Genomic DNA, 27,322 nt, shown 5'->3' on the forward strand with positions numbered 1-27,322 from the left:
TGGTTATGACCGCTCCTACTTTGTGCTGAAGTTCACTATCAACTCCTTAGTCTTGCTGACATTCAGGAGAAGGTTGCTCTCCTGGCACCATCTCTCCAGGTTTTTAACTTCCTGTAGGTAGGCCGTCTCATCGTTGTTGGAGATCAGACCCACCACAACAGTGTCGTCAGTAAACATGATGATGGTGGTGGAGTTGGAAGTGGAAGTGGCCACACGTACCTATGTGTACAGTGAGTACAGCAGGGGGCTCAGAACACAACCCTGGGGAGCTCCAGTGCTGAGGGTGAGGGTGGATGAGGTGTGTTTGCCCACCCGTACGGCTTGTGGTCTGTCAGTCAGGAAGTTAGAGATCCATCGACACAGCGGCAGGCTGAGTCTCAGGACCTTCAACTGTAGAATCTATATAATATACCAGTTTCACCTTTTCTACTTAATTACTAAAATAAATCTACTTTTTAATTAAATTATCATTTGTTGAGATGCACCTGTGTGTGTGTGTGTGTGTGTGTGTGTGTGTGTGTGTGTGTGTGTGTGTGTGTGTGAATATATATATACATACAGACATACAATTTATTATTATTTCAAAGCACTTCATTCGCATGAACGTCTTTCACATCTGGAGTGTTTAATATTCACAAAGGAAGAGAGGAACAAGTACAAGAACCACCTTAGTGTCCATATACTTATGGATCTGGCTGTATATATATTATACACACAAACACACACACACACAGAGTGTGAAGAGTCCCAGAGTGGAAGGATGAGACGTCAGCAGATTAGTGTGTTTGTGTGTGTGTGTGCCTCGTCTGGATTGAAGACGCCTCCATAATCTCGCTGTATCTCTGTATGATCCTCACACACACACACACACACACACACACACACACAGACACACACACACACACACACACAGACACACAGACACAGTCTCGGGATGAAGAGTCCACACACACATCGTCTGTGCGTCCTCGTCTTCCTCGTACTGAACAGCACTCCGGGTGAGTACACACACACACACACACACACACACACACACACACACACACACACACACACACACACACACACACTCACACACACACTCACACACTCACACACACACTTTATAAACTATTTTACAGTCTGAAATGGTCGCTGTGTGGAACTGAGTGCGACGTTAATCCTTTAATCGTGCAGAGAAAAGCCCTCAGTGTGTAGAGTTAAAACCTGCAGCACTCACAATGTGTGTCTGTGTGTGTGTGTGTGTGTGTGTGTGTGTGTGTGTGTGTGTGTGTGTGTGTCCTGATAGAGTTTAATACAAATGTATTTAGTTAGTAAACAATGAAATAATTCAGCGCTGTGTAGAAGAAATAACAGAAGTGTGATGATCTCTGTGAGCTCCAGACATGCCAGAGTCCAAAACACAGAGATCCATTTTACATTCTGTGTTTATTCTACACTGTGTGTTTAATTCCACACTGTGTTTATTCTAAACTGTGTTTATTCTAAACTGTGTGTTTAATTTACACTGTGTTTATTCTACACTGTGTGTTTGATTTACACTGTGTTTATTCTACACTGTGTGTTTATTCTACACTGTGTGTTTAATTCCACACTGTGTTTATTCTAAACTGTGTGTTTAATTTACACTGTGTTTATTCTACACTGTGTGTTTAATTTACACTGTGTTTATTCTACACTGTGTGTTTATTCTACACTGTGTGTTTAATTTACACTGTGTTTAATTTACACTGTGTTTATTCTACACTGTGTGTTTATTCTACACTGTGTGTTTAATTTACACTGTGTTTATTCTACACTGTGTTTAATTTACACTGTGTTTATTCTACACTGTGTGTTTATTCTACACTGTGTGTTTAATTTACACTGTGTTTAATTTACACTGTGTTTATTCTACACTGTGTGTTTATTCTACACTGTGTGTTTAATTTACACTGTGTTTATTCTACACTGTGTGTTTATTCTACACTGTGTGTTTAATTTACACTGTGTTTATTCTACACTGTGTTTAATTTACACTGTGTTTATTCTACACTGTGTGTTTATTCTACACTGTGTGTTTAATTTACACTGTGTTTAATTTACACTGTGTTTATTCTACACTGTGTGTTTATTCTACACTGTGTGTTTAATTTACACTGTGTTTATTCTACACTGTGTGTTTATTCTACACTGTGTGTTTAATTTACACTGTGTTTATTCTACACTGTGTTTAATTTACACTGTGTGTTAATTCTACACTGTGTGTTTATTCTACACTGTGTGTTAATTCTACACTGTGTTTATTCTACACTGTGTGTTAATTCTACACTGTGTGTTTATTCTACACTGTGTTTATTCTACACTGTGTTTATTTTACACTGTGTGTTTAATTCTACACTGTGTGTTTAATTCTACACTGTGTTTATTTTACACTGAGTGTTTATTCTACACTGTGTTTATTCTACACTGTATGTTTAATTCCACACTGTTTTTATTTTACACTGTGTGTTTATTCTACACTGTGTTTATTCTACACTGTATGTTTAATTCCACACTGTGTTTATTCTACACAGTGTGTTTAATTCCACACTGTGTTTATTCTACACTGTGTGTTTAATTCCACACTGTGTGTATTCTACACTGTATGTGTAATTCCCCACTGTGTTTAATTGTACACGGTGTGTTTAATTCTACACTGTGTTTAATTCTACACTGTGTGTATTCTACACTCTGTGTTTAATTCCACACTGTGTTTAATTCCCCACTGTGTTTAATTCTACATGGTGTGTTTATTTCTACACTGTGTGTTTAATTCTACACTGTGTGTTTAATTCCACACTGTGTTTATTCTACACTGTATGTTTAATTCCACACTGTGTTTAATTCCACACTGTGCTTAATTCTACACTGTGTTTATTCTACACTGTGTGTTTAATTCTACACCGTGTTTATTCTACACTGTGCGTTTATTCTACACTGTATGTTTAATTTCACACTGTGTTTATTCTACACTGTGTGTTTAAATCTACAATGTATTTATTCTACACTGTATGTTTAATTCTACACTGTATGTTTAATTTCACACTGTGTGTATTCTACACTGTGTGTTTATTCTATACTGTATGTTTAATTCAACACTGTGTTTATTCTACACTGTGTGTTTAATTCTACACTGTGTTTATTATACACTGTGTGTTTAATACTACACTGTGTGTTTAATACTACACTGTGTGTTCATTCTACACTGTGTTTATTCTACACTGTATGTTTTATTCCACACTGTGTTTATTCTACGCTGTTTATTCTACACTGTGTGTTCATTCTACACTGTGTGTTCATTCTACACTGTGTTTATTCTCCACTGTGTTTAATTCTACACTGTGTTTAATTCTACACTGGGTTTATTTTACACTGTGTGTTTATTCTACACTGTGTGGTTAATTCTACACTGTGTGTTTATTCTATACTGTATGTTTAATTCGACACTGTGTTTATTTTACACTGTGTGTTTATTCTACTCTGTGTTTATTCTACACTGTGTGTTTATTCTACACTGTATGTTTAATTCTACACTGTGTGTTTATTCTACACTGTATGTTTAATTCTACACTGTGTTTATTTTACACTGTGTGTTTATTCTATACTGTATGTTTAATTCGACACTGTGTTTATTTTACACTGTGTGTTTATTCTACTCTGTGTTTATTCTACACTGTGTGTTTATTCTACACTGTATGTTTAATTCGACACTGTGTTTATTTTACAATGTGTGTTTATTCTACACTGTGTGTTTATTCTACACTGTATGTTTAATTCTACACTGTGTTTATTTTACACTGTGTTTATTCTACACTGTATGTTTATTCTACACTGTATGTTTAATTTCACACTGTGTTTATTCTACACTGTGCATTTAAATCTAGAATGTGTTTACTCTACACTGTGTGTTTATTCTATACTGTATGTTTAATTCAACACTGTGTTTATTTTACACTGTGTGTTTATTCTACTCTGTTTATTCTACATTGTGTGTTTATTCTACACTGTATGTTTAATTCCACACTGTGTTTATTCTACACGGTGTGTTTAATTCCACACTGTGTGTTTATTTTACACTGTGTTTATTCTACACTGTGTGTTTAATTCTACACTGTGTTTATTCTACAATGTGTGTATTCTACACTGTGTGTTTAATTCTACACTGTGTGTTTAATTCTACACTGTGTTTAATTCTACACTGTGTTTATTCTACAATGTGTGTATTCTACACTGTGTTTAATTCTACACTGTGTTTATTCTACACTGTGTTTATTTTACACTGTGTTTATTCTACACTGTGTTTATTTTACACTGTGTTTATTCTACACTGTGTTTATTTTACACTGTGTTTATTCTACACTGTGTGTTTAATTCTACAATGTGTTTATTCTACACTGTGTTTATTCTACACTGTGTGTTTAATTCTACACTGTGTTTATTCTATACTGTGTGTTTAATTCCACACTGTGTTTATTCTACACTGTATGTTTAATTCCACACTGTGTTTAATTCTACACTGTGTTTAATTCCACACTGTGTGTTTAAATCTACACTGTGTGTTTAATTCTATACTGTGTGTTTATTCTACACTGTGTTTATTGTACACTGTGTGTTTAATTCCACACTGTGTTTATTCTACACTGTGTGTTTAATTCTACACTTTGTGTATTCTACACTGTGTGGTTAGTGTGTTTAATTCTACACTTTGTGTATTCTACACTGTGTGTTTATTCTACACTGTGTTTATTCTACACTGTGTGTTTATTCTACACTGTATGTTTAATTCCACACTGTGTTTATTCTACACTGTGTTTAATTCCACCCTGTACGTTTAATTCCACACTGTGTATAAATCTACACTGTGTTTATTCTACACTGTGTTTATTCTACACTGTGTTTATTCTACACTGTATGTTTATTCTACACTGTGTTTATTTTACACTGTGTTTATTCTACACTGTGTGTTTAATTCTACACTGTGTTTATTCTACACTGTGTGTTTAATTCTACACTGTGTTTATTCTACACTGTGTGTATTCTACACTGTGTGTTTTATTCTACACTGTGTGTTGTATTCTACACTATGTGTTTAATATTACACAGTGTTTATTCTACACTGTGTGTTTAATTCCACACTGTGTTTATTCTACACAGTATGTTTAATTCCACACTGGGATAAATTCCACACTGTGTTTATTCTACACTGTATGTTTCATTCCACACTGTGTTTATTCTACACTGTGTGTTTGATGCCACAATGTGTTGATTCTACACTGTATGTTCAATTCCACACTGTGTTTAATTCTACACTGTGTGTATTCTACACTGTGTTTATTCTACACTGTGTGTTTAATTCCACACTGTGTTTAATTCTACACTGTGTGTATTCTACACTGTGTGTATTCTACACTGTGTTTTTTATTCTACACTGTGTGTATTCTACACTGTGTGTATTCTACGCTGTGTTTTTTATTCTACACTGTGTGTTGTATTCTACACTATGTGTTTAATTGTACACCGTGTTTATTCTACACTGTGTGTTTAATTCTACACTGTGTGTATTCTACACTGTGTTTAATTCCACACTGTGTTTATTCTACACAGTATGTTTAATTCCACACTGTGATAAATTCCACACTGTGTTTATTCTACACTGTATGTTTCATTACACACTGTGTTTATTCTACACTGTGTGTTTGATGCCACACTGTGTTGATTCTACACTGTATGTTTCATTACACACTGTGTTTAATTCCACACTGTGTTTAATTCTACACTGTATGTATTCTACACTGTGTTTATTCTACACTGTGTGTTTAATTCCACACTGTGTTTAATTCTACACTGTGTGTATTCTACACTGTGTTTATTCTACACTGTGTGTTTAATTCCACACTGTGTTTATTCTACACTGTATGTTTAATTCCACACTGTGTTTAATTCCACACTGTGTTTAATTCTACACTGTGTGTTTAAATCTACACTGTGTTTATTCGACACTGTGTGTTTATTCTACTGTGTTTATTCTACACTGTGTGTTTAATTCTACACTGTGTTTATTGTACACTGTGTGTTTAATTTTACACTGTGTTTATTCTACACTGTGTGTCTAATTCTACACTTTGTGTATTCTACACTGTGTGGTTAGTGTGGTTAATTCTACACTGTGTGTTTAATTCTACACTGTGTTCATTCTACACTGTGTGTTTATTCTACACTGTATGTTTGATTCCACACTGTGTTTATTCTACACTGTGTGTTTATTCTACACTGTGTGTTTAAATCCACACTGTATGTTTAATTCCACACTGTGTTTATTCTACACTGTGTGTTTATTCTACACTGTGTGTTTAAATCCACACTGTATGTTTAATTCCACACTGTGTTTAATTTCACCCTGTACGTTTAATTCCACACTGTGTATAAATCTACACTGTGTTTATTCTACACTGTGTTTATTCTACACTGTATGTTTATTCTGCACTGTGTTTATTTTACACTGTGTTTATTCTGCACTGTGTGTTTATTCTACACTGTATGTTTGATTCCACACTGTGTTTATTCTACACTGTGTGTTTATTCTACACTGTGTGTTTAAATCCACACTGTATGTTTAATTCCACACTGTGTTTAATTTCACCCTGTACGTTTAATTCCACACTGTGTATAAATCTACACTGTGTTTATTCTACACTGTGTTTATTCTACACTGTATGTTTATTCTGCACTGTGTTTATTTTACACTGTGTTTATTCTGCACTGTGTGTTTAATTCTACACTGGGTTTATTCTACACTGTGTGTATTCTACACTTTGTGTTTTATTCTACACTGTGTGTTTAATTCTACACTGTGTGGTTAAATCTACACTGTGTGGTTAATTCTAACCTGTGTTGTTAATTCTAACCTGTGTTGTTCTACATAATTTAGTTTTTTCTACACTGTGTGTTTAATTCTACACTGTGTGTTTAAATCTACACTGTGTTTATTCTACACTGTGTGTATTCTACACTGTGTGTTTTATTCTACACCGTGTTTATTCTACACTGTGTGGTTAAATCTACACTGTGTGTTTTATTCTACACTGTGTGTTTAATTCTATACTGTGTAAATTCTACACTCTGTGTGCTTAATTCTACACTGTGTGCTTAATTCTGCACTGTGTGTTTATTCTACACTGTGTTTATTCTACACTGTGTGGGTAATTCTACAAGGTGTGGTTAATTCTACACTGTGTGGTTAAATATAAGTATTAATTTTACACTGTGTGGTTAATTATAAGTAATAATTCTACACTGTGTGGGTAATTCTACTGTCAGGTTTCCACCTGCCACTTCCCCCTCGGTGGCTGTCATGCTGCCGCTATCTTTGCCGCTCCCGGTTTTAATGACAAACACCCACCTGGTCCTCGTTATGGACTTGCCTTTATAAACGGCAGTTCCAGAGTCACGGGCTGTCGGTTCCTAAAAGTCATGCTACGGATCTCGTGGATCGCCGACTGCCAGCTTTTCCCCGCTGGTCCCTCCAGGGACTGTCTCCGCTCTGTGGATCATGTCTGCTCCCCTTAATGGATCATCTCCATTCCGTGGATTATCTCTCTTACGTGGACTATCTCTGTTCCGTGAATTATCCCCACATTACGGACCAAACCCGTTGACGGTTTGTTACTCTCTCTAACGGCATGATAGAGCAACTCCCACTTCCGGCTCGTGGTCTGCCCTGACAGAAGAACTAACCGAAACAAGAAGAGCAGAAATCATTCTACCGCGATAAATCAGCAGCCCGATTCAGCTTCAGATTTTCCTCGGAAGCCCGCTGCCGATCCTTGCGGATCATGCTCGCCGGCTCTCTGCGCACCTCAGAGAGCCCGAAGGAATTCCCGGCTCGTTTCTCTGGCGATGCGGCCGAATGGAGCGGCTTCCTGTTAAGCACCTGCAAGTTCATTGGAGCACAATCATCCCAATTCCCCACCAAACGAGCCAAGATCAGGTTTTTCATCTCTCTCCTGTCTGGGGACGCTCTCTCTCAGGCCAGTAAGATGTGGAGCGTGAATGGAGGTGATTGCGCCAATTTCATCAGGCTTTTCACGCGGATGTACAGCGGCTGGATGGACAGCCCCCTCAATTCTGAGAGGGCTTTGCTCCAGTGTTCCTCCAAGCACATTACTCCGCTCCAGAGTTCCTCAGAGCGCTCCACTCTGCTCCAGAGTTCCTCCGAGTGCTCTGCCCCACTCCAGAGTTCCTCCGAGCGCTCCGCTCCGCTTCAGTGTTCTGCTGAGTGCGCTCCAGCTCCAGTCTCGCCTCCAAGCTCCTCTGAAGGCGACGTCTCACTTGCAAGCTCCTCTGAAGGCAAAGTCTCGCCTCCCAGTCCCCCTGCAGGCGACGTCTCGCCCCCAAACTCCTTTAAAGGTGCCGTCTCGCCCCCGAGCTCCTCTGAAGGCGACGTCTCGCCTCCCAGTCCCCCTGACGGCGACGTCTCACCCCGAAACTCCTCAGAAGGCAACGTCTCGCCTTCAAGTCCTTCTGAAGGAAATGTCTGGCCTCTAAGTCCCTCTGAAGGCAACGTCTCGCCTCCAAGTCCCTCTGACGGCGGCATCTCGCCTCCATGTCTTTCTAAAGGTGACGACATAGACCAAGACCTCTCTAGAGGTGAAGTAGTCCCAAGGTTCTCCAGGGGCGCCGTTGCGCTTCAAGACTCCTCCGAAGGCAACGCCGTGCCTCAAGGCCCCTCTAAGGGTGAGGTCGTGCTTTAAAGCTCCCCTGAAGGCGACGTCACACTTTCAAGTCCCTCAGAAAGTACCATCGTGCTTTAAAGTTCCTCTGAGGGGAACTACACGATCCGAGATTCCTCCCAGGATGCTGTCGTGCCTCAGATAGCCGTAGAGGGCGGCATCATTCCCCGGAGTCCTGCTGAAGGCGTCACTGTGCTCCTGAGTCCGGCCGTGGGTGCCGTCATACCCCAGGATCTGCTCCAAACACTGTTTTGCTTACGTTCCGTCGTTTATCTCTTTTCCGTGGACTATCACTGTTCCGTGAATTATTTCCGCTTTACGGACCAAACCCGCATGACTGTTGATGATAGAGCTACTCCCACTTCCGGCTCATGGTCCGTTCCCTGACATCTACATTGTGTGGATAATTTTAAGTATTCATTCTACACTGTGTGTATAGTTGTAAGTGATAATTCTACACTGTTTGTTCATTCTACACTGTGTGGTAAATTCTAAACTGTGTGGTTAAATCTAGTGTGTGGATAATTGTAAGTGTTAATTCTACACGGTGGGTTTAATTCTACACTATTTGGTTAATTCTACACTGCGTCTTTATGTCTATATTATGTGGTTAATTCTACACTGTATGGATAATTGCAGTATGTGGTATATTGTACACTGGAAGGTTGGGTCTATACGATGTGGATCATTGTAAGTGTTCATTCTGTACTGCGTGGTTAATGCTACAGTATTCGTTTAATTCTAAACTGCGTGTTTATTTCTATATTATGTTGTTAATTCTACACTGTATGCTTAGTTCAACACTTACAGAAATACTTTCTGATGTGTGTGTGTGTGTGTTTCATCTCCACCCATGCTGAATGCCTCCTGTAGCACGTAAGTCATGATTTCGGTCTCTTAGTTTTACACACATTTAATTTAATTTTATTTTATTTTATTTTATTTTATTTTATTTTATTTTATTTTATTTTATATTTATTTATTTATTTATTTTGATTTTAATTATATTTTATTAAATTTATTTTATTTTATTTTACACTGACTGGTTAAACATCACTTAAATGCAGACCATGTGTGTGTGTGTGTGTGTGTGTGTGTGTGTGTGTATGTGTGTGTGTTAAGGTTAGAATTCTAGATGGTTGTAGATCTGTAGTTTAAAATGTTATGCGTCTGCAAACATACTATTATTATTAATTATTATTATTATGAAGGTGAAATGAAGGTCAAATTAGTGAAACTCTAAGTAGGTTATTTGTTTTTTGCGTTGCATAACATGTAGAGCTTCTTGTGTGACACACACACACACACACACACACACACACACACACACACTATTAATATTACTATATTAATTGACATACTGACTAAAATATTTTAACTCACAAGCATCATTTCACCTGCAGTTTGTCCTCCATGCCTGTTTTTTTTTCACTACACTTTGAGTAAAAAGTGTAGCTGGAAGTGGAGCTGGAGGTAGCAGAGCTGAAGATGTTGAGATGTTCATTGGGAGTGAAGACGATGGACAGGATTAGAAATGAGTTTATTAGAGGGACAGCACATGTAGGACGTTTTGGAGACAAGGTGAAGGAGGTGAGATTGAGATGGTTTGGACATGTGCAGAGGAGGGACATGGGGTATATCAGTAGGAGAATGCTGAGGATGGAGCCACCAGGAAGGAGGAAAAGAGGAAGACCAAGTAGGAGGTTTATGAATGTGGTGAGGGAAGACATGCAGGTAGTTGGTGTGAAAGAGGCAGATGTAGAGGACAGGGGGGTGTGGAGACGGATTATGCTCTGTGGCGCCCCCTAATGAGAGCAGCCGAAAGAAGAAGAAAAAGATGAAGTGGTGACTTCAAACTGCAGACTCTTTTCCTTTGTTATAAGGTTGTAAATAAATGCGCTGTCAACATAAAACAAGTGTTTAAAAAGAATAACACTAATGAACAAGTCCCAAGTGTGATTATTAAGCATGTTTTAATGCTGGGCAATTTTACACCAAGTTATTCCAGCTACAATAAAGTCTTAAGAGATACAGGTAAAATAACAATGTAATAATAATGTAGTAACTAAAAAAAATAATAATCTTAAAACAATCCTAATCATTTTACACAATCTGCTCTTGCGTCGTATTTTATTTATTAAAATATGATCAATACGGTTTTATAGCTAAAAAATATTATATTATAATATATTGTTATTTGTGACTAGATGAGTCAAATTGATTACTATAGCGCTTTTCACAACAGACTGCCTCAAAGCAGCTTTACAGAATTTTAAGAGTTAATGAGGAATTTTTGCAGAAAATTAATCAACACTTTCTGACCAATCAGGATCCAGAAAAGGTTCAGTAATTGTGTGTAGTACATGTGAGTTCGATAAGTGTTGGGAAATCTAGCGATGATGGGCATTAACTCAATCCAAGGCGTTATAAGGAACATGTGATGGTTCAGGTGATGTTTTTACACTCATCACTGTCATAAATCTGAAAATATATCTTTGATCTTTTTCAGGACTGTTGGATTTTGCACCGTATTTCCACGACAATAGGAACATGGTGCTGTTCAGCATCTCTGAGGACACACCAGTAGGTGAGGGATGCGTTTGTTCACCAAACACACTCATGGATACACAAACGGTGTCTCTTTCATAATGTACACTAAGATTAGCCGAATGCTATTGCGTTACTGTCATGCCAGTCATGTATGTGGGTTATAACAAGGCTGAATCCCTTGCTAATCCGTGTAAAGCCACTTTCTCACGTCTCGTTCACACGTCTCGTATCAGCATGAGCTACATGACAACTCGTTTTATCTTCACGAACCTGCAAGATCAGAACAGCTTCATGAGGATCTGTAGAGATATGTAACCTGAGAGATAAGAGAAATTGTTTTGTCAAAAATGTTAAAGTTTACCAGCTACAAATAAAAACGTAAGAACATTTTTAGTTGTAAAATGTTGAATAAATATTAAGTAACAGGAGCTCTCATGTCCGTGTTGCGCTCATTCGGGGTTTTTTATGTGAATTACAATGTTTTCATTCCTTTGTTGATGTAATATTGAAAGCAGGATCGACTGAAGCACAAAACCTATTAGTGACTTCATACAGCATTCTGGCTTCACTCCGAGAAGTTCATGTGGATCATCACATGCTTTTATAAAGCAATGAAAGGGACAGAAAATAGGAGTCCCACACGTCCTCTTCTAAAACTGTTTAAGACAAAATCTTTACATGCTCATTGCAGAAAAGCCGTGGCTTACCCTTCCCTGCTTTACCCCAAACTGTCCCCCCTTTCCCTTTGACCTCCAGGTAAGGATTGGATGTTACATTGGAAATATTGTGCACTTTTTGGCACTGATCATATTTGGTTTTGTGTTTTTTTTAAGGAAAATGAATGAGTCTTTTTATGATAATGAAAATAATAATAATAATAATAATAATAATAATAATAATAATAATAATAATAATAATAATAACATTACAGACACATAACAAACAAAGTGCAGATTTAAAAACATTAAAATCCTGTCTAATCTCAATGGGGAGGGAATTCCACAGTTTTGGTTAATGGGAGGAAAATACCTGATCATTATGAAGGCATCATAAGACTTTCACATTTAGTTTTTCAATTACAATTAAAAAAACAACAACTAATGAACACAACCTACACTGACCTGTGCATAATATCGTCAATCAAACAACCATTTTTCAAAAGATCCATGAAGTTGTTAAGCAAGAACTTTGAGACTGGATTTGGACTGTAGTTAATATCAACAGTTTGCTACAATGGGTTCAGGACCACAGATTGCATGATCAGTTCTGCATTTCAGCACCTTTTACTGAACAGCTCCTCCAAAAAAAATCCAATTAAATTTAACTCCTAAACTGAAATTCAAATGGAATTTTACTGACACTTTTATTATTATGAAGAAATTTGCATAGTGGGGCAGGGCGGGGCATGATTGTCCCGCAATGACTGTTTAAGCTATACTGCACTGAATAACACTGTAAGAAGAGGACATGTTAGAGCCTCATAGTTCCTGTGTTTCTTTTGTTGCTTTTGAAAACACACAGTGATCCATATGAACTTTATGGAGTAAAGCCTGAAATATTTCACTGCATAAATAAAATAAAATACAGTTTTTAAACAAATAATTTCTATTTTTTTCATTTAAATAAATAAATAAATAAATAAATAAATAAATAAATAAATAAATAAATGAATGCATTGTAAATGAGAAGCATTAAAATAAGATGAATTTTTCTTTATTATTTTGGAAAATTTTAGTAAAATTATAGTTTGGGATTATTTTCAATAAAATGAGAAAACGTCTGGGTTTTTTTCACCAATCCACTAAATATCACCAGTACAGTATGTTCTCCGGTACTCTGATTACCATCATCTGCTCTTTAAAGGATTATTCATTCTGTGAAGTCTACAGTCTAATGAAATGTAATCTGAATAAATCGCACTAATACTGATTGGAAACACCAGTTCTAGTTAGCATGTAAGAAATTAGCCTAAACACTGTATGTCTTTCAGCTCAGATCTTTACTGCGGTCTGACAGCACAGAGTGTCTTTCACACTGAGCGCTAATCAGCAGTGTCCATCCCACAAGAAGTGTGTGTGTGTGTGTGTGTTTGTGTGTGTGTGTGTGTGTGTGTGTGTGTGTGTGTGTGTTCGCTCTCTGTTGCTGAATCCAGTCTCCAGCTGACACACTGATAAAGTGCAGATGGAAAGTAAGGTGTTGATTAGTTTATTCACCACAAACACCGGCGTATGTGTGTGTACTGAGTGTAGAAGTGTTGTTTTCTTCCGTGTGTGTGTGTGTGTGTGTGTGTGTTTAGGATCTCAGGTGTTCACTCTGAATGGGACAGACCCAGAGGGAGATGAGGTTAGGTACGATATCAGCTTTGAGAACGGATCTAAAGAATACTTCAGGGTCGAGTCCAAATCAGGACGGGTTACTCTGATCCAGGAATTGGACCGAGAGGTGACACCTACACTAACACCTAAACTATATTCCAACATAAACTATACTCCCACATTATACACCCAAAATGAACTATACTCCAGCAAGTACTGTTCCACAACACGTATATTATAAGGTGGTATAAAACGTTTCGAGACTTGTGCGCCACAGATCCGGTCTCGTTCGCCGGATGTCCTCCCTCAGACGCATTGAAACGTGGCAGTGGAACTCGATATTGGCCCCTGAGGTCAAATTCTCGATGCACAATGTTGTGGATGTGGAAAAAGACGATGAACACGCACTCGGTCTGTGGACCTGCCTCGCCTTTTCAGTCATGGAGATGATGGAGTCTTCCACTGTGAAGAACTCATGGTCGTACACTTTAGTTTCATCACAGTAATGATCCTCGACATGAAGGTCGAGGTCCACGCCACGATGACGGTCTTCTTGGCAGACTCCCAGGTGATGAGCTCAGGACTGTTCCATTTGACACTTCGACAACGACAGCAATGTTGCAGATTGTTCTCCGATGATCATCCTGCACGAGTTGCTGAATGATTTCAACATTTTTAGGGGTTGAGCTCGTTGAAGGTCTTCCCGATCGCTCGTCATCTTCCAGTGATGTGCTTCCGCTTTTGAAGCGTGCGTGCTGCTGAAAACATCTCGGATGTCACGTGGAACGTTTATGTGGCAAATTTGCAGGGTTTCACACAGAATTTCACGTTTGCTCTTTGTTCTAACTCGCTCTCTTTAATGAAATCGCAGATGTTGGAACGCACGTGAACACCACCAGTCGCACGTGTTCCCATGTACACCAAACGGTGTCCCCATGGGTGTCCCCATGATCCAAACAAGGATCATCAGGTTGTCTTTTGTCACACTCATTATGAAGGTCGGTGCTCATTGTGACTGTGCGTGCGGCTTTGTGCTGCCATCTGTTGGTGTGTTGTAAAACTAGTTTTGAGACGTTTTAATACCACCTCATACTTCTATACTCCCACATGTTCTACACTCAAGATGTTCTATTCTCCAGTGTGTATATGGTTATAATGATTTTGTTTTCATATGCAGGCTGAAGATGAAATTGTGGTGTTGGTCAGCATCACTGATGGAAGGAACAAGGTAACACTGCTTGACAGATGTTGCATTTCTCTCTTGTGCCAGATGTGGATATTTTTTTTATCATTGTGAAATTTAATTGATAGACTTTAATGTCTTTACATAATATTTTAGTCTTCTATAATATTGTAAGGTTCAACGAGTAACTTTTTAAGGTGGAACATTTTAGTTGTGAAGTAGGTGTAGCGTCATGCCTGCTGAAGGCACTAGTGCTGGTGTTACTTCCCAGTGTAATGAAGGTCAGGTTGTATTTATTTGCTCAGGTGGTAGAGAAAGTGCACGTGTTCGTCTCAGATGCTAATGACGAAAAGCCCGAGTTTCTCAACCTGCCCTACATCGCTAACGTCCCTGAGGTCAGAAACATCATTCCATACAGATACGCTTTCATATGATTTGTCTGTTCATTTTTAATATGAATACTGTGAAAGTAAAGGGGGCGGGGCTAGCTAATAGTAGCTAAAAGTTTTGAAGTGGACTTTAATAGTAATAAAATGATGAAACGTGGACTTTGTTGCTGTTTCTAATTGGTGTGATGTTGAAGGACACTGAGGCTGGACGCAGCATTTTTAAAGTTCGAGCTGTGGATAAAGACCTGGGATCAGGAGGAAGTGTCACATATTTCCTACAGGTGAGAAAATTCATTATTAATTACACTACTTTTTTATTTTTAATAATACTATACATTATAGAGCCACATGTTTGTGGACGATTTAATACAAGATTTTGTGCCTTCTGAACAACATCCATTTCCATATTTAGTCCTCATTCACTGTTATAATGAGCGCCACTCTTCTGGGAAGATGTTCCACTAGATTTTGTGGAGATTTATTTAGCTACAGGGGTGATAGTAAAGTCAGGTACTGATGTAGGTGAGAAGGTGAGGAGGTCTGGGGTGCAGTCAGTGTTCACATTCATTCATGTTCAATAGGTTTAGGTTAGAGATCTGTAGCAGGAGATCTTTCAACCCATGGAAAGCAGATCTTCATGGAGCTGGCTTTCTGCACAAAAGTCATGCTGGAACAAGTTTTGTGTCTCTTCAAGTAAAACTTGTTTACACAGATATTATTCACTTCATTGATTAATAATAGCTGATTGATTATTATTATTATGGTGATGATGGTATTAATAGTGATGATGGTGATGATGATGATGATGATGGTGGTATTAATAGTGATGATGGTGATGATGATGATGATGATGATGATGATGATGGTATTAATAGTGATGATGATGATGATGATGATGATGATGATGGTATTAATAGTGATGATGATGATGATGGTATTAATAGTGATAATAGTGATAATGATGATGATGGTAATGGTAATGGTATTAATAGTGATGATGGTGATTATGATGATGATGGTGGTATTAATAGTGATGATGGTGATGATGATGATGATGATGATGATGATGATGGTATTAATAGTGATGATGATGATGATGATGATGATGATGATGATGGTATTAATAGTGATGATGATGATGATGGTATTAATAGTGATAATAGTGATAATGATGATGATGGTAATGGTAATGGTATTAATAGTGATGATGGTGATTATGATGATGATGGTGGTATTAATAGTGATGATGGTGATGATGATGATGATGATGATGATGATGATGGTATTAATAGTGATGATGATGATGATGATGATGATGATGATGATGATGATGATGATGGTATTAATAGTGATGATGATGATGGTGGTATTAATAGTGATAATAGTGATAATGATGATGATGGTAATGGTAATGGTATTAATAGTGATGATGGTGATTATGATGATGATGGTGGTATTAATAGTGATGATGGTGATGATGATGATGATGATGATGATGGTATTAATAGTGATGATGATGATGATGATGATGATGATGATGGTATTAATAGTGATGATGATGATGGTGGTATTAATAGTGATAATAGTGATAATGATGATGATGGTAATGGTAATGGTATTAATAGTGATGATGGTGATTATGATGATGATGGTGGTATTAATAGTGATGATGGTGATGATGATGATGATGATGATGGTATTAATAGTGATGATGATGATGATGGTATTAATAGTGATGATGATGATGATGATGATGGTATTAATAGTGATAATAGTGATAATGATGATGATGGTAATGGTAATGGTATTAATAGTGATGATGGTGATGATGATGATGATGGTGGTATTAATAGTGATGATGGTGATGATGATGATGATGATGGTAATTATAGTGATGATGGTGGTATATTGTTTAATAATCATTCATTATGAATTTTTTTTAGACGTCTCCTAAAACCAAGTTCACGGTGGACGGTCACAGCGGTGTGCTGCGTATCAAAGCAGGCGAGCAGCTGGACTACGAGACCTCCAGCACACACTTCATCACCGTGGTAGCAAAGGTGACCTTCATACCAAACACCATAATGCACTACTCAGTGATTTCTAAGGGATTGTGGATTGTTATTGGTCAGAAGGTGTTGATAAGTTCTCTGTTACAGCAGCTCCAACAGCAGTGCATGTTTATATTAATGCATCATGGTTTCTATAGCAACAGTTTACTCAGATTTCTGTTAGGAGATGTTTATGTATGTTTATGTATATGTGTGGAAGGCGTCTCCAGTGTCAGTGTTTTATAGCAGTCAGAAGAACACCTGATTTCTGTTAATACCCAGTGTGAGAGCGTGAGAGTGAAAAGAGAGGCTGCTGAGGGTCTGAGTGTTTATAGATGCTATAACATGGGGAGCTGATGAGTTGCTGCAGCATCAGAGGAATAAAATATTTTAAAAAGTTTTATTTGGGAAACTTTCATCTGCTGTGTTCAGGACGGTGGAGGGAAATATAACGGAAAACACCAGGTCATGACATCATCAGCCACCATAACCATCAACGTTCTGGATGCCCAGGACACGCCCCCTACCTTTGTGGAAACACCGTATTTCGCCTACGTTTACGAAGTATCAGAGCCGGTACGTATACAATTATTATTATGATTATTATTATCATTACTATTGTTATTATTATTATTATTATTATTATTATTATTATTATTATTATTATTATTATTATTATATTATAATCATCATTATTATGATGATGATGATGATGACATTTATTTATGATGATTTATTTTATAATGCTGATGATAAAGACGATTATCTTTAAATTATTATGGACTATAATAAGGATTCTATAATTATTAATATTATTATCATGAGTCTTCATCACCATCATCATCATGAAGATGTTGATGATGATGATAGTGTTGAAGTTTATTTATGAAGATGATCTTAATCTTTTATCACCATCATCATCACCATCATCATTGAGATGATATGGACAATGATGATGGTTGTGGTGTGGGTGATGATGATGATGAAGATGATGGTGATGATGATGATGAGGATGATGATTATTATGATAAAGAATATTTGCATGATGATAAACTACCGTCTGGTAGTTTAGACTTGTGCTGGATCAGAAAAGCCAGCACGAGTTCATACTAGTGTGAGACTGGATTGAAATTTGTAACATGGGGCTCTGAAAAATCTCAGTAAATTAAATACAGGTTAAATACAGATACAGTGAACAGTAGAGGTGTGAGGATCTCCACAGCGCCCACTAGTGCACGGGTTGTTGTACAGTATTCACAATATACAATTAAAATAATAGAGGGTAAAAAAAATCATTCATTTCATTTTACCGTTCATGTGTTCAGGGCTCGGAAATATTCACAGTGTCAGCCAAGGACGGGGATCAGGGCAACCCAAACCCAATTCATTACTCCATCATTAACGGTAAGCAGCGTAATCACAATATATTATTATTGATTATTATATAATCATAGATCAGATCCATTTATCTCCAAAGACACTAATAAAAAAATCTATCTTTAATACAAAATAAAAAAGACAATTGTATTTATTTATTTGTTTGTTTATTTGTTTATTTGTTTGTTTGTTTAAAATATTTCTTTTTATTGTTTTTGTCATATATTTTATCAAAGCAATTGTTGCAACAAACTTTTTTCTAACTTTTATTAAAAAATAAATAAATAAATAAATAAGTAAATATAATAAATTAAATGACGACCATATTATAATTTTAATCATACCTGGCTTCATAAAAAGTAAAAAAAATATTTCACCAAAATTATTAAAGCCATTTTTCTGTTATATTTGTACAATATTAAAATAAAATAAATTATATATTTTTTCTTTTTTTTCCTCACTATTTTTCAAGGTATGCATGTTTTTCCAAAAATTCTGAATAATAATATAAAAAATGAAATCGCATTTTCTCCCTTGACTGTTTCCACCAGGAAGCGATGGCTCCTTCAGCATCAACAGCTCAAGCGGTTCCATTATTCTGATGTCGTATCCTGTCCAGCTGAAGAACGAGTTATATGAGCTGAAAGTGAAGGTATGCAGGGAGAACAATGTGCTGTGTCACAGTGGATAATCAAAGATTATTGTTTAAGCTGTAAGTAAAAGGTTGACTGTTTAATGATTGGATCCAGGCGTGGGAGGTGGCGCCTGAGGGCCAGCTGCTGGACTCGGCCGTAACTGTGGTGACCATCCGCGTGGTGGATCTAAACAACCATCCGCCCACGTTCTACGGCGAGGCGGGCAGACAGGACAGATTCGAGCTGACCATGTGTGAACATCCTCCTGAGGGAGAAATCCTCCGAGGGCTGAAGATCACCGTCAACGATTCCGACCAGGTCACGAACGGCCGCTTTGACATACTCTATACGGTCAAAGTATTGGAACACCTGACCTTTCCAGACATATGTGGTTCCTCCTCAAACTTTTGGAGACACAATTGTATCGTACGTCTTTGGATGCTGCAGCTTAAAATTTTCCCTTCACTTGAACTAGGAGACCCAAAACCTGTTCCAGCATGTAATTTGTGCAAAAATCCATCTGCTTTACATGGGTCGGAGTCAGGGGCGTAGATTACGTGGGGGACGCGGGGACATGTCCCCCGCACTTTTTATAAAAAGTTAATTTGTCCCCCTCACTTTTTTAGTGGAGGGGGATGAGTGAAAGATCTCCTGCTATAGAGATCTGCTTTACTCCAGACACTTACATCGGTGCCTGACTTTACTAGCACCCTTGTGGCTGAATGGATCTCCACAAATCTCCACAAAATCTAGTGTAACATCTTCCCAGAAAAGTGGAGCTCATTATAACAGCAAATGGAGATTAAATGTGGAAATTTCAAAAAGAAGCACATTTTCTTATGGTCAGGTGTCTACAAACTTTCGGCCGTAAAGTGTACAATAGTCAGCTGGAGGAACGTTTACAGTTAATAATCTCTGCGTGAACACAAACATAAAAACATCTTCAGGATGATGAGATGTAGAATTTCTCAGTTATTTCTCAACAACTTTTGTGTGTTTTGTTTCTTCTCTCAGGGAGCGAATGCGAAGTTCAGACTCAGGCTGGTGGGACCCGGGAGAGTTCTCCGTGTCGTCCCTCAGACTGTCCTCAACGAAGCCCAAGTCACCATTATTGTAGAGAACTCGAGCGCCATCGACTACGAAAAACACTCGTTTCTGACATTCAAGGTACAAAACCACTGAAAATCGGTAGAGTTCACACACCTCTGTTTCTCTGTAAACATGGCCAGAAATATGGCAAATATGAGACATTTTTTATTTTCCTGAAAGAATGATGTCACTTTTGTTTGTTACCTTTTATGTTAAAGAGCATCTTCTGAATAAGTTCCTACATTATAGCAGCTATAAACACTCACTCCCCTCACATTTAATACGAAAAAAAACCTGCAGCTTAACGTAATTTTTTTACAAAGAAACCGTGAAAAAGTGTAAACCTGCCTGTCCTGAAGATGGAAATGCACAGATTTAGCACTGACACTGGAGACTCCTTCCATACACATTACATAAACATTTAACAAACAAACTCCCAGTTATGTGTTTAGCTCCAGAGGTGTACAAACTTTTGCATGGAACAAGCAAAGTCACATGTTCTATTCATCATGTTCATGTTCTTGCTGCTTTTTAGAACCATATAAATGTGTGTATCTTGTATTAGAGCAGTTACAATTTGGTGTTTGAGTCCAATTCTCTCAAACTGACCACTGGATGTTCTGCATGCACCTAATAATAAAGAGGCTCTGAGGATTTGAGAATAAGGATTGTTGCTCTCCACAAAGATGCCGAGGCTGTAAGAAGATCAGTATCACCCTGAAACTGAGTTACAGTACAGTGGTCAGGGTCATACAGAAGTTTTTCCACTTGGTGTAACATCCAGCAGCTTCGTGATGTCATTATGGAGGAGTGGAAGAGGATCCCAGCAACAACCTGTGCAGCTCTGGTGAATTCCACACCCAGGAGGAGTAAAGCAGTGCTGGATAACGATGTGCTCCACACAATATTCACACTTTGGACACAGTTTTACATGTTCACTGAGGGTGTACTTACTTTAGTTGGCAGTTATTTAGACAGTAATGTCTGTATGTTGTTATTTTTAGAGGACAGTAAATCTGTACTGCTACACAAACTGCACACTGATACTCTAAAATATATTCAAGTTTCATTTCTATAGTATTGTCCCTTGAGAAGATACTAAAATGGTTGGTGAAATGTGAGGGGGGCACTTACTTTTGTGAGATACGTTATATTCTGGGATTTCTATCAAATTTGATAACATGAGAAAATATTGATTTAGATTTTTAATGTGTATATGTTTGGGTTTAATCAGTTGTTAGCAGTGGAGATCGACACCCCGGAGCGCTTCAGCTCCACCGCAGACATCATCATCCACCTGCAGGACATAAACGACAACACGCCTCGTTTCTCCTCCGAGGTTTACATCGCCAGGGTCCCGGAGAACTCGCCTGGGGGCTCCAACGTCACCACCATCACTGTGAGGGCAAACACCAACAATCCAAACTGAGCACATAAGTCTAATGTACAGTGAACATTAGACAGTAGAGAATAAGCAGAAAACATCAGACAGTAGATATTAAACAGGAGAGATTAGACAGAAGGTATTAGGCAGCAGAGATTAGACAGTAAATATTAGGTAATAAAAATTGGACGGTAAACATTAAGATGCAGAGATTAGGCAGTAAATATTAAACAGCCGAGATTAGACAGTAAATATAAGGTAATAGAGATTGGACAGTAAACTTTAAGCAGTGGAGATTAGACAGTAGATATTAAACAGTAAATATTAAGCAGCAGAGATTAGACAGTAAATTTTAGGTAATAAAGATTGGATGGTAAACATTAAAGAGTAGAGATTAGATAATAAATATTAGGTAATAGAGATTGAACAGTAAACATTAAACTGGAGATTAAACAGTAGAGATTAGACAGTAGATATTAAGCAGCAAAGATTAGACAGTAAATATAAGGTAATAAAGATTAGACAGTAAACATTAAGCAGTAGAGATTATAGAGTAGATTTTAAGCAGCAGAGATTAGACAGTAAATATAAGGTAATAAAGATTAGACAGTAAACATTAAGCAGTAGAGATTATAGAGTAGATATTAAGCAGCAGAGATTAGACAGTAAATATAAGGTAATAAAGATTAGACAGTAAACATTAAGCAGTAGAGATTAGAGAGTAGATATTAAGCAACAGAGATTAGATGGTAGATATTAAACAGTAGAGATTAAACAGTAAACAATAAACAGTTGAGATTAGACAATAGATTTTAAGAAGCAGAGATTAGACAGTAAATATCAGGTAATATAGATTGGACAGTAAACATTAAACAGTGGAGATTGCACCATAGATATTAGGTATTAAAGGTGATACAGTAAACTTCAGATAGTATAGATTAGGCAGTAAACATTAAGCAGTACAGACTGGACAGTAGACATCAGACAGTGGAGATTAGACAGTATTGGGCACAGTTTACCGGACAGAATTTAAGCTCTTTCTCCTTGTGAATATTTTGATGTCACAGGCATCAGATCCAGACTCTGGGCTTTGGGGAGAGGTGAAATACTCCATCTACGGCTCTGGAGCTGATCTGTGAGTTCTGTTCAAATATAATGGCACCCTGCTTTTATCTTTATTCAAAACTTTAGAGAGGACAACATGTGGATGATTCTTACCCCTAATTGAGTCTACATGTCCTGTTGAAATCTATAAGATTATAAATGTCTCATAGCACAAGGTCCTTTAGATGACTAGAAATGTCCCCTGTCTACAGGTTATACATTTATGTATCTATTGCCCCTAAAAACCACTTTTGTGTGGCCCCTAATTGTCTTTATTACCCCTACCTGACCCTGTGCCCCAGTTAGAGCTGCATGGTGATTTGTAGGATTTGATGATTATGAAAATACAAACTGTACTTTTTGGACATTGCAGTATTAATCCAGCTCGTTTACACAATGCCCTATATAGTGAGTATGAAGCGATTCGGGACACAGTCCCGGATTTACTCAGAGACAGGAGCGAAGCTGAGAGATGATCCTCTAATCTGATTGGACGAGTAAAAATAGCCTCGCGGTGTGAATCCGAGTCTAATTAGCATGTGATGTGCTGTGACAGGTGTAGGTATAAGAGAGAGAAGGAAAGAGAGAAAGAAAGAAAGAAAGAAAGAGAGAGATGCTGATGAGAAGAAGAAAGTGAGCGGAAAATGTAAAAAGCCGCTAATGTATGCTATCATCCCCGTCCTGGAGCTGGAGGTGCGATGAGAGACGTGTGAAAGATCACAGCTCGCAGAAGACTTGTGAATTCTCAGCAGCTGAGCTCCGGCTCACCAAAGCACAGAGAGAGACCGAGTATCCACAGGGTTTAGAAATGAATTTGGAGACTTTTCATGAAAGGATTTAACACTTAAATGGATTCATGCAAAAAATAATGCCTATATTAGCTTACTAGCTGCTAGCGAACAATCGACTTATTGGTGGAGCTAAATGACATTTGGAGTTTGTTCTGGATACCTTGAGATAATAAAGTTTCTTTAAGGGTTCTTAAAGGGGTTCCGTGGATTATTAATGGTTCCTAACTTTTAATCCTCACTCATTATAAAACAGTCTGTTATAAGGTTCTAATTCAAGAACATTATGAAGAACTGAAGAACCATTATAGGTTGTAAAATTTATAAAACCGTATCAGTCCATAATTCTCCAGACTTGAGCATGAACCTCAAGAGTAAATATTGGTAATCATGTATGTTGTTCCTCAGGTTCCTCATCCACCCAACCTCAGGGATCATCTACACTCAGCCTTGGGCATCTCTGGATGCAGAGGTGAAGTCAAAGTATAACTTTTATGTGAAGGCAGAAGACAGCGAGGGAAAGTACAGCCTGGCTGAGGTCTTTGTAACGGTTCTAGATGAGAACGATCATTCTCCAGAGTTTATTGAAAATTTCCTGGAGAAGACCATGATCCTCGGCACTGCTGTAAAAATAGAGGTGTGAACTTTGCTGAATATCAATTAGAAACGTTTTGCAGGTGCTGAATTACTGAATGTTAGCCTTTAGAACTCAGTGATGGATCTGGTTTTAAAGTTCAAATGGTAAAGAAGGCAATAAGTGATGTTGTTCCCTCCTTGTGTTCAGGCTGTGGATGAAGATGCAGAAGAACCCAACAACGTCATCGAGTACTCCATCATGAAGGCTGAACCGGAGAATGTTTTTTACATCAACACCAGCACGGGTGAGATCAGGCTTAAGTCGTTCATCAAGTCCATGGAGATGGTGCAGAACATCACCAAACAATATGACTGCAAGTGGTCAGTGGTGGTCCAGGCACGAGACCGAGGATCTCCTTCGTTCATGACCACCGCCGTGGTCCAGCTCGACATCACTGAAGCTGTAAGTCACAGTTGCATTTGTACTTATGTCAGACGCACATATCAGAATGAGCGCATTAATATGAACCTGCTCTACTCTCAGAACTTCTGACCAATCAGGACAGAACTTCAGCGTCATGTTTGTGCTCTTTCTCAGAATCAGCTCTCAGCCCCCGTGGTGGCATTTCTAATGCAGAGCAGAGAAAACCCTGTAAAGGCTTTGGGCGTGGCAGCTGGCATCATTGGTGTGATGGTGATGGTTACCGTGGTGATTTCCACAGCGGTTTACTTGCGCAACACAAAGTCTAACAGGATCGGGCCGTCTCGCCGTGTCATCCGGCGCCGCCGTGGAGAACCCCAGCAGTGGAACTTCACCGTTGGAAACTCACAGGTTCCTGACAGGGTCCTCGCCGATCACGATGTGGAGAACAATGCGAAGAACGACAGATCGAGGTCCAGACCTCCACCACCGCATGCACCAATTCTCCCTCCACCTCCGCCAAATGACTACCCCAGGACGTGTCAGCGTCAGGGCGCCGTACCTACCGTCTCAGGGTCCTTGAACTCCAGCAGCTCCAGCGACAGATCCATCAGTAGCAGAGATTCAGAAGATCAGCCGAGTAAGAGGAGAGAGGGAAATGTCAGCTCGGCCCTGGTCTCCGAGCTAAAGAAGAGGCTGGAGCAAAAGATCATCGAGGCCAATCAAGGCTACTACTGCTGAAACCACAAACATGCTAGCAGAGATCCTGAAGACACCAGATTAGCACAGATCACTGCGGTCATTCAAAAATGGAAGTATGAGATTATAATTATGAAATGCTGGACTGCGGCAGCTGGTCCGGGTTACGCCATGCCGCAAATCTTTATAGATGATAATAATAATCAGATAGCTAAAAATGAAGTGTGAAAAAAATCATTTTATCGTAGTTTATTCACACCAACCGACATGCGAGTGTAGTTCTACATCCATCAAATCTGTAAGAAATAGAATACACAAGAGAATAGACGAGAGCGTAAATCTTACCCACGTTTCCGTTGCACTTTATTTAAGCTTGCTGCAGTATTTAATCATAAACAAATCAAATGTTCCTCGTGTCCCAAACAAACTAGCAATTATGTTTGTCGTTTGTCTCCTGTGGGCGTGGCCTGTCCAGCATTTTCTTTTGATGAAATGTGATATTAACCGCGTAGCAAAGCTACCTGATTAAATGTTATTCGAACAACGCAGCAATAAGCTCAGCTTCGTGCTTGTTTATTTATTTTAGCGAGTCAAGCTGACATTGCTAGCTGCGAACACTCACCGGAGGCAGCAACGATCTCTGAGCATTATGTATCCTTCTACAGAATAAAATGGAACCAGGCAATGATCTTATATGTGTGCAACAAACAATAGTAACAGCTTAAAGCTTAATCCTGCAGGGGGAACTAAAGAAACGTAGAACCTGAAGCAGTTGGTCCTAGCAAATCGTTTGGATTTGTTTTGTTGTAGTGTTTAGCGTTTACGTATAAAATGAACGATCCACTTTTACTTTTTTTTTCAACGTTAGAGTTAAGCTAGAAAGCTAATGTCGCTAAAAAGTACATTTTTGAGTAAAACTTACTGCCTTTAACCACACCCACTAAATGTAGCGCTATTCAGTAGTATGACTCCACCCCCTCCCTCCAAGCCCCTCCCCCTGGTTTAAAGGCAGAATTGTAAATACGCTGTACAGTGTCACTGATGTGTTGCTGAAAAATATTTAGAAATAAAATCAATTAGAATTAAAATCTGTTTTGGGGAATGTTGATGTGTTTATAGATGATGGCAGACACCAGAGACTCTGGTTTTTTTCATTTGTGTAGAATTTTATATTGAACCCTCACTTTATACATATTTGACTTGGAGCTGATTCTTGACTCATAATAATACTACTACTAATAATAATAATAATAACAAGAGGAAGGAAAAGAAAAATGAGAATCACACAAGATTAATTTTATATATACAGTGAGGAAAATAAGTATTTGAACACCCTGCTATTTTGCAAGTTCTCCCACTTAGAAATCATGGAGGGGTCTGAAATTGTCATCGTAGGTGCATGTCCACTGTGAGAGACATAATCTAAAAAAAAAAATCCAGAAAACACAATGAATGATTTTTTAACTATTTATTTGTATGATACGGCTGCAAATAAGTATTTGAACACCTGAGAATGTCAATGTTAATATTTGGTACAGTAGCCTTTGTTTGCAATTACAGAGGTCAAACGTTTCCTGTAGTTTTTCACCAGGTTTGCACACACTGCAGGAGGGATTTTGGCCCACTCCTCCACACAGATCTTCTCTAGATCAGTCAGGTTTCTGGCCTGTCGCTGAGAAACAAGAAGTTTGAGCTCCCTCCAAAGATTCTCTATTGGGTTTAGGTCTGGAGACTGGCTAGGCCATGCCAGAAATTTGATATGCTTCTTACAGAGCCACTTCTTGGTTATCCTGGCTGTGTGCTTCGGGTCATTGTCATGTTGTAGGACCCAGCCTCGACCCATCTTCAATGCTCTAACTGAGGGAAGGAGGTTGTTTCCCAAAATCTCGCAATACATGGCCCCGGTCATCCTCTCCTTAATACAGTGCAGTCGCCCTGTCCCATGTGCAGAAAAACACCCCAAAGCATGATGCTACCACCCCCATGCTTCACAGTAGGGATGGTGTTCTTG

General features: G+C 38.3%; 1 protein-coding gene across 1 annotated transcript; it reads left to right on the top strand.

Moving 5' to 3' along the window:
- The first annotated feature begins 732 nt into the window (after positions 1 to 732).
- On the top strand, positions 733 to 26,399 carry LOC310734946 (cadherin-related family member 1a). Its single transcript, XM_083557437.1, has 17 exons — positions 733 to 998; positions 11,260 to 11,337; positions 13,597 to 13,742; positions 14,793 to 14,843; positions 15,104 to 15,193; positions 15,382 to 15,468; positions 17,131 to 17,247; positions 17,671 to 17,814; positions 18,564 to 18,642; positions 19,167 to 19,267; positions 19,365 to 19,568; positions 20,265 to 20,417; positions 21,574 to 21,738; positions 22,791 to 22,858; positions 24,024 to 24,252; positions 24,400 to 24,654; positions 24,790 to 26,399. The coding sequence occupies exons 1-17, from the start codon at positions 935 to 937 to the stop codon at positions 25,351 to 25,353; spliced, it is 2,595 nt and encodes an 864-aa protein (XP_083413563.1). The 5' UTR covers positions 733 to 934; the 3' UTR covers positions 25,354 to 26,399.
- The last annotated feature ends 923 nt before the right edge of the window (positions 26,400 to 27,322 follow it).

The sequence above is a fragment of the Silurus aristotelis genome, assembly GCF_946808225.1.
Source record: "Silurus aristotelis genome assembly, chromosome: 12".
Taxonomy (NCBI): Eukaryota; Metazoa; Chordata; class Actinopteri; order Siluriformes; family Siluridae; genus Silurus; species Silurus aristotelis.